General features: G+C 37.2%; 1 protein-coding gene across 1 annotated transcript; it reads right to left on the reverse strand.

Annotated features, from left to right (window-relative positions):
• On the reverse strand, positions 1-3,129 carry LOC112185754 (TLD domain-containing protein 2-like). The gene is given in 9 exon segments (XM_040513883.1): positions 1-328; positions 493-577; positions 681-716; positions 718-766; positions 1,669-1,732; positions 1,818-1,895; positions 2,182-2,254; positions 2,342-2,469; positions 2,850-3,129. Coding segments are annotated over 8 exon segments (555 nt in total). The 5' UTR covers positions 2,431-2,469; positions 2,850-3,129; the 3' UTR covers positions 1-247.
• Positions 3,130-9,705: the final 6,576 nt, after the last annotated feature.

Below are 9,705 nucleotides of genomic sequence, written 5' to 3' on the forward strand. Positions count from 1 at the left end.
TGTGTGAAGAAACATATCATTATCAATAAAAGTTCAACCTTTACAATCACTATCTAATCAAAATTGCTTGCACACAGTGCTTATGTATTCTTTATGTACATGAAAGACTTATATTTACAAACTCTAAAAGGAAAGTCATCCATATAATGTAACATCGTTTGCATCCAGCTCCAGAAACAATAATAAGCCTCAGCTAAGGTGATGATACTAACCACCACAGTAAAATGAGTTCCAAATGAAGCATTCACTATCGGCAAATCCCAGGTGACTCCATACGGCTTTGAGCAAGTACTTCCTCATACTTAGTAGCATAAACAAAACCCCATAACTGCATTACACAAACATAAATCAAATGACTGACACTTTTTCTTTGGAGCCAAAGAGCACTGAGTTTATATTATAAATGCACATTCATATTTATGGGTCTAAGAGTTCCCTGGAAGGGTGTGTCTGCGTGTCTATCAAAGAGAGAAACAGATACATTATGCTCACCTCTACTTCTTTCACATCAAAGTCTTCTGAGTTTGCAAGACATGGATTCCCATAGGTTTCTGAAACTGAACTTGATCCACTCAATCTTGCATTAAGATAAAACAATTGAAGAAGTTTAGAAAATACAGCAAATTAGATTAGGAAAAACAAAAGGTTCATCAAGGAACATGAAGAGGCAAACTTCTTACAGATCACTGTTCAAATAGAGTGCAAAATGACCACCCACCAATAGCTAAAAAGTCAGTAGCGCACAATGTGAAATAGCGGTTGGCACCTGCGTTTACATTTTATAGTTAATTCCAAAACATTTAGTAAAAGAGATTCCATTCAGGTACCAAAAAAAAAAAAAAAAAAAGCTTTTATACGTTGGTTCGTTTCTCACAAGACATAAATGACAAACGTATGCATATTTCAAATGCAAACATTCAAGTTGAGTTATCAAGTAGCAATTTTTTTTTTGGACGTAACATAGTTGTGCAAGAGAAATTTGAATCATTGCACAATTTATGCCAAAGTTTTAATTTTGCACCTACCCATTGCTCGAATTTCCTTGCAACTATACTTCAAAGAAGCAAGGGGCTAACTGGTGCATTACGAAGGGATACTTTCAAGATAAAAATGGATAATCTAAGTTTATTCTACAAAAACAAAAAAGAGGATATATACAGATGTACTTTAGAAGTAATATCTATGAGTTCATTTTTGCCAGCATCATGGATATAGTGCAGAAAGTAATCATATTACACAACCACTACATCAGCAAAATGATGTGGTGAAACAAAGATCTTATGATTACATTATGTACAACTCTACCGAAATCTAAAACATGATTCATAAATATATGTTTTATATTAAATACTCTTCTACAAACTTTGAAGGAGCACATCCTTTACTCCTCAGCATAACCTTTAGTACTTACAGGATACAATCAAATTTTCACCTAATTCCAAATAATGTTTAGGTGGAAATCATACATTTTTAACACTTAAAGCGGATGACATCTGTAGAACTTACTGCAAGCATAAGTAAGCAGAAGATATGAAAATTGCTTTCACTATCTCATACATATATGAAAACCATTTCAAGGCATGCAAAAAGCTTCCACCTAGGCAGTGAAAAATTGATGATAAATCAGAAACTGTGTATCCCTAGGAAGCAAAGAGGAAAAATTTGTACCTGTAGGGCGAGATATTACTGGATGGTCAGGTGTATTTGAGAAAACAAATGTATCATTTGTTCCCTGTTCAAAACACCAGCATGAATACATTTATAAAAGGAAATAATTGCTAGATGGATTCATAACGATGTATTTGCTTCAGCAGGACCTGATACTTCTTGTTGGTTGGTCTTAGAGGTGCCTCCACCAAGCCACCAAAAACTGCACCTTTACGGTCTCCAACAACCTGAAAGTGTATATTCAGGACCGTATGCAATTGTATGAACTAAAGAACCACAGGGTCTAAGAGAATTTTTGAAAGAGTTAATGACAATGTTTCAAACAAATAATCAAGGCAATTCTTTAATATACTTTACCAAATAATTGGCTCAAAGAACTTGATAAATGTTTGTTTTGTGCCAAATCCTATTACATTATATTTTATACAGTAATAGACAATAGATAATTCTGTTGGAAGAGTTGATTGGAAATATTTTCAAAATGACTGATGCTAACAGTTTCTGAGCTATTACCAGCAAACTGAGGCCAGGCCAAAGCATACTTCTTCTGTATAGAGTTGAAAGTGATATGCCATGCCTCCATGTACTGCAAAACAAGCAGAACTATTGGTGCCATTGTACAATAATTGGTTTGTTATGATAAAGACTAAAACTTTTGCTCTTATCTCCCAACTCTGATGACGATAACAGTGAGTAGAGAAATGCAGTAAATGAAGTAGTGTCAGGCCCATCAACTGGATTAGCTGGACTCTCTTCACTCATTGTTCCATTTTGACTTCCTCCGGACCCATCCACATCTTCCTGCTGACACAAGAATTACACAGTCACAGACTCCGTTCTAACAAGAGTTTCACAGACACAGTCCAAACAAAACTACTTCATCTATACAGCTATGCAAACTCAAAATCTCATGTTTTTACAATAAGTAACAAAATGCCTCCATCATGTATTATAAACTGTACCCAACTTCTCATGGGCAAAATTTCATCAAAAAATTCCTGACAAATAGTATTGATTTTCAGCTATTTATAAACAAATTGAAGAACTGGGTGTTGCACCCACAGCTCAAGAACCTAGAAAAGCCCTAATTTTTGGCACATCAGAGAACAGACTTTTGGCACCCAATAAAGAACCCTTAAAACCCAGAAAGGGTTTCGAGTAAAGAAAGATAGAGAGCTTACAGGAAGAGGAGAAAGGAGAGGGTTTGGAGTGTTTGTTAGAAATGGGGTTGAGCAATCCAGTAGTGATATCAGTCACAAAGTGGGCCGCTTTGCTGCGAAGATTCCTTGGCCTACCCATGTCTCTGATTTTGACGCCCTGCTCAGCTACATATCACTGGTCAGAATCAATTCCAACCACTCACTCATCGCATCGATTTTCACTCTTGTATTTAGGTCTGGTTTAGAAAGATGGGTCTGAGATTTTGTACATGATATTCCAACATGAGAAAAATGTACCATCAGTGCCTCAATTCTTGTGCACCGGCCAAGTTGATACCCATACTCTCAATTGTATCAATGTGATACCTGAACTTATATTTTGCTATCAATGAAGTACTTCCGTCAAATTTCTCAAACGGGAACATTAAAAAAGTCACGTGCCAATCACATTTGCCCAAAAAAAGGGCAAATACGTCTTTTTGTCCAAATGCAGCCCAATTTTTTTTTTTACACAATTTCTCTCTCCTCCTCTTCTTCTTCTTTTTCTTCTTCTTCTTCCTCCTCCTCCTCTGTTTAGTCATTCAGTAGACGAAAGCCTCTGCTTCCCCATCATGGCCGCCGCCGCCGTAAGCGACGAATTGGGCTTTTTGGGCCGTGGCTCCTTCTCCTTCTCCTTCTTCTCCACCTTCTTCCTCCTCCTGGGCCTCATATCGCCGTCTGATTCATCCGACGACGTCGGAAGCCCGCTGTGGGTCCAGTCCTCTTCCTCGCCGTCGTTGCAGTACCCTAGGTCGTTGTCGTCCTGGATGAATTCCCCGAACTCCTCGTGGCGCTTGGCGATGATCGCGTCGTACTCGTCCTTGTCGACCGTGTAGTAGATCGGCTTCTCCATCTTGATCTGGAACCGGTCCTCGGCTTTTTCGGCTGGTACAGGTTGCCAGTATGTCGCCGCCTCCGCCCCACCAGAGCCTCAAGTTCACCGCCAAGTCGCTGTAAGTGATTTCTGGGCAAGTATTGATTAATGGGTTTTTGATCTAGCTCCTAAGGAAAGAAAGCATAAAGGTTGAGTCTATGTGTTAACATATGGTGTTTTGATTTTGAATGATGTCAAATACCAATTGATTGGATAATATATTGTTTTCCAGATTTGGTTTTGGTTTGTTATCGAATTTCAATTTTGGTCAAGACTTGCAAGTGGAATTGCTACAATTTAATTTGAAGCTCTGAGATTTTTGGGATAGTGGAGCACCTGCATCTGTTTGCGTCTGGTTGACAATGACAATGCATTCATACCATCTGTATTCTGGGCCCTTTTCTTTATCTTCTTCAACATCACTTTCCCTCATTAATTTGCTTCGTACCCTGTTGAAGGTTTGTGTACAATTTGTTGGGTTTTGGTTGTGATTTGAGAACTGGGTTTTGGCAATTTGTTGAGTTTTGGTTGTGATTAGATCGAGAACTGGGTTTTGGTTTAATGGAGCATTGCTTTAGTAAAGTTTGGAACTTTGGATTGAGCTGAAATCGAAATCGCATTGAACATTTTTGTATGCTTAAACTTAGAGCTGAGGTAGTGGAGGTCGGAGAGGAAGGCGGTTCTGGAAAATGACGACGGAGGGAATGGTGGTCATCCCCTATGGAAAATGGCGGGAAATCAAGGTGTGGTAGAGTCTAGGGTCATTTAAGTCATTTCATGGCATTTTTGGGTTCCACATGTTTGCCACGTCAGACATTTGACGGAGCCGTTAGTGAAATGTGACGGAAGTACCTCGTTGATAGCAAAATATGGGTTCAGGTATCACATTGATACAATTGAGAGTCCGGGTATCAACTTGGCCGGTGCACAAGAGTTGAGGCACTGATGGTGCATTTTTCTCTTCCAACATCGTTTTGGTACATAATTCTGGACCACGCGGGGCGTAACGTACGCCTTAAACTATCCTTAACGGAACGACAAAAATGATCATTTCCATTTACAGGAGGGTAAACGACAAAAGTGGGTAAAGAAAAAATTTACCTACGGCGACCTCCCTCTCACGTGCCCGAAAGCGGATCCATCTCTCTAGCCTCTTCAATATTTTCTGAACAACCACTTAATACTTGAGCATGACAATGAACTCAAAAAGTTTCAAGCCCAATGCAGATATTAGCTGTTCAAAAGAAACGAAGAAGAAAATCCAAAGAGAAAGCGCAAATTGAGATCGTCTTTGATTAAGAATATATGTGTTATATAAGTCCAATCGAATTTTATGGGTGTACAGATGGACGGGTTGAATTGAGATTATGATTCTGGATGAGATCAAACAAATATTCTCCATCTACACTCTGCGACTACTACACAAACCAATTTTGATATGCTTTTTTCAATCTCTGTTTCTGCAACTGAAAATCATAATTCAGAAGACAAAAAATTGATCGAGCTATTCAAGTTTCCCGATAAGGATCAGAGTCATCAGACTCAAAGAAACACGAAGCATACAACAAGAAACCACGAAACCGAAAGAATCATTTTGTTTTTGAACTTTTATTTTGATTTGAAGAAGGATGAGATCTACCCTTGCATGTTTACAAATTTGAAGAACTAGGGTCTGTTAATTTGGTTAGAACCAAAATCCCATATTTGATTTTGAAAAGAAAAAAAACCAGAAGGATGAGATCGAAGAAGACAACAAGAAGAGCTTGGCTATCAGATTTTTGATGAAGTTCTAATTGTAGCTGCCCCGACATGCTTGATGACCTTAGTGGCACTTCTCGACCGCGTGCAATCTGGTTCTTTTCTTCTTGTTTCTGGGCGTTATGCCTCCTTTACACCAAAAAAGAAGAAGAAGACACCACTTACAGCTTTGTTTAATGAAGCAACTGAAAACAACATTGACAATTCTGCAGTGGGTGGTGCCTTGGCTTAATGCACCTAGCAATGGAGGTGGCAAACTGGGATTGAGCCACCTTATCCTCTTTTGCTGTTTATATCTTTTATTTCATTTATTTTTTATTTTTTGTTTTGCTCATTCCTTTTGTTGTTTCTGTCTTTTATTTTTTGTGGTTTTTTGTTCTAATTTTTTTTTGAAGGGGTTTTTTGTTCTAATCTTTATTAATTAAGCCAATTCTCAGGTTGAATGGTTAAATTTTTAAAGTACCTGTAATGCCCCCGGTTTATTAAAACTCCACATATATGTAAATACTGTACGAAGGCTATGATGGTAATCTGGAAAATAAAAGGCAAACAAAAAGTAAGGCAAAAGGATTCTGTGGCAGAAAGAAGAAATCTTATTAATTAAGCCAATTCTCAGGTTGAATGGTTAAATTTTTGAAGTACTTGTAATGCCCCCGGTTTAGTAAAACTCCACATATATGTAAATACTGTACAAAGGCTATGATGGTAATATGGAAAATAAAAGGCAAACAAAAAGTAAGGCAAAAGGATTCTGCGGCAGAAAGAAGAAATTAGAAAGAAAAAAAAACACAGTTGCACACGATCTCCAGATTAGAGGAGGACTGCCCGGGCACGATTTCAACACAGACGGAGGCTCAGGATAACGTGGGAATTGATATGAGTACAAATGCATTATGCAAATGGAATTGCCCGGGCACGATCTGCATCAGTACTCATTCCGCTTCCAATTCATAGTTATTGCGAACGTAGAAAACAAACACAGAAAATAGAACAGAGTGGAATCAAACCCAGAAGGAGGAGAAAGACAAAGAAACAAATCGGCTGACAGTTTGCAGACTTGATAGTTCCCATTGGGTAATTTTCAAATTTCATTTTTCATTGATTTTCATATTCAATTGGTTATCTTTTCGGGTTTTCTATAATTCACAATTTTGGTTCGTTTGTTTAGAGTTAGTTTCAAATGAATAAATTCTTTTACTTATGGAACATGTGTATTACATTTATTTACCTTTGGGCTTTGTTTTGCTCAAGTAGTAGGCGAATCCACTTGAGCATTCTTTTAAGGAATATTTGTGTTTGTGTTCTAAATTGTGCTGAAGCTGTGTTATTCCTAAAGGAACGAATTGTTTTGGGGTTTGTGTGTGAAGGCTAACCATGTATGTACAGGTTACAGACTCCCTTAAATTTCAAGCTTCAAGAAGTGGATCTGATTGTTAAGAGTAAGTTTCAAAGCATGGGTTTGGGTCCACAATTCTGATGCCTTCTGTGTATTAAAATTCTTCTTTTAAATATATTTACTTTTGGTTTGTGTAGAAAGACAACTCATAGGGGTAGAACTGAAAGCAGATCGATAAGGACCTGTTGATCCATATTCAAGGTATGCTTTGCTTTGGGGTTTGTCGATCCATATATATTTGTGGATCCATATATATATATATATATATATTTCAGACTGTGGATGCTTCAAGTACGTACTGGCCTAAATGGCTAATACTGAAACTAGCATAAAATTACTAGAGGAGCTGTAGCTAGGTTTTGATGCGCTGTTACCGTAACACACCGTTACTACTCAATCATTTAATTGTTTAAAAGCAAGTAAGGTGTTGATGACAATGGACCAGTAGATTGTCTTTGGTCGTAGGTAAAGTAACCATGTATCTAAATAGCGAAAGGGTCATGTTGTTCATTTCATTCGAGGCAAGAAAGCATGAGTTTGAAAAAGACATTTCATTGCAACCTGTGATGATATGATTAATTTCATCAGTAATGCAATTCTTTATAAATCAGTGAATAATATCTTTTGTCTATGAGTTGTAAATAGAGATGGCTAGAAAAGAACAATTAAGTTATATTACCAATTGATGGTAGTTTACATGGATAGTACACATATATACCAAACTATGTAGCAGTTTTCTCCACCAGGCCCAACAATGGGTTAAACTTGGTAGGGAGACTGAAATTGAATGTATTTTCTGAAATTAGCAATTAGAAACTTTTCTATTTTCAAACTAAGATAGAATATAAAAAAATAAAGATACAATTATAATACAAAATAAAAATAAAAATGTCAGGTATCAACACAATTCAAACTAAAGAAAATAACATAATATGAAAATTTGTAATTTATTTTCAACCCTTTTTGCTACAGATCTTTTTGTTATCTTCCACTGAAAAGTATAGAAAGAGAGATGAATGGAGCAACACCTTTGGAAAAATATTAATATTTTATTATATTTTTATAGGAACAGGCACGACACAAATGGATCATAGAGAGCGTGCACGTGCTAGCCATCAAGAATGGCGACAATCGATGAGTTCTACACAACATGAAGCCTATTTGGCACGGCAGCGATCACATGCTCGGGAAAAGCGACTAGCCGTGGAAAATGTAAGTGACCGTGGACAAGAGGCGGGCCCAAGTAATAGGAATAGACTAGCTCCAAGTACTTTTGTATTGCTTAACTATGCCACTGTTACAAGTTTTTATTTTTTTTATTTTCTCTTAATACTTACAAGCTACATTGCTAGACTTTACACTTACACGATGTATGGATATGTGTATTAATAACATGAAACAAAAATTCTAAACTTAATAGTTGGAATTAAAATAATTGACAATTGCTTATTATTATGTTAATAGTACACTTCGACAACGAGAGCATAAGTTCAAGAGTTTCATCCTATTCCCAAAACCATGACCAAGATGCTACAAGGGTGCGCTTGACCCACATAAGACAATTAGCCCGTTCGACTACGTCTCGAACGAGCAATGTGGTTATTCAGAATTATGTGCCTTACGGTAAGCTTACCAAATATTTATATCCAACCCATTCACATAAGTGAATTTTTATTAGGTGTTTTTGCTAAAATTTTATATTTTCGCTTATAAATAGAGGTGCCTAATGTCACAATGAATATTCACGATGAGGACCACAGTAACAACGAGCATATGAATAATCATGAGGATCAGAACAACAACACTGAGCTAGAGAATAACTAAGAGGATCAGCGCAGCAGCAGTGTTGACCTAGTGCGGCGTACAAGGAGAGCAGTAGTAAATTACAACTGTGCTAGAGATTTTAGTGAGGGATGGAGTGTCCCATTTTGTCGATTGCCTGCACTAAGAACATGTCCATACTGCAATGCACAGTTATTTCATCGAGAGACCTTCAATTTTTGTTGTTCGAAAGGAAATATTGTTCTGCCTCTAATACCCCCTCTGCCTGAGATGATCCAGCTCTTTTCTGACCAAATAGATGTGGGTAGAAAATTCAGACAAAATATCCGAGCCTATAATAATGTGTTTGCATTCACTTCAATGGGTGTGCATGTTGATGAATCCATTAATCGTCAAGGTCGTGGAATTTATACTTTTCGTGCACAAGGTTCTATATATCATAAGATTGGTGGCCTTTTACCAAGTAAAGGGGCGAGACCACCATATTTACAAGCTTACATATATGACACTGAGCATGAACTTGACAATCGCTTGTCTAAAAGTGTAGTTTTAGACAGGGCACTGGTTGAAAAGATACAGCAGATATTGAATCACTATAATCCATTTGTCCATCAATTTTGAAGCCTCGGACAGCGCCAAGACTTACCCGATTGCAGGCTCATCATAAGAGAGCAGCTGTGAAGACCCGAAATTTCAGTTAAATATTTTGTAATTCAATATTTGTTCAGTTATATGAATTATGAATTGTGGGTGTGATTCGTATGTCGTTGCGTGAGAAATTTGGTTTCGAATGATTTTATTTTCGAAACGAACGTTATTTAGGGGGGGTCACTAAAATCGACTTTCTTTACGTAAGGAATTTGGGGAAACTTCCTTCACAAAAGTTGTAGAGCTCGTTGATACGAGTTCGTACATATGTTGAACGCAAGAATCGGAGTTCATACGAATTAGTTATCGCATTTAGAAGATTTTCCAAATTTGGTATATATATAAATGGAAACTTTCCAAATTTAGGGTTTCCATTTCTG

The sequence above is a fragment of the Rosa chinensis genome, chromosome 2 (assembly GCF_002994745.2).
Source record: "Rosa chinensis cultivar Old Blush chromosome 2, RchiOBHm-V2, whole genome shotgun sequence".
NCBI lineage: Eukaryota > Viridiplantae > Streptophyta > Magnoliopsida > Rosales > Rosaceae > Rosa > Rosa chinensis.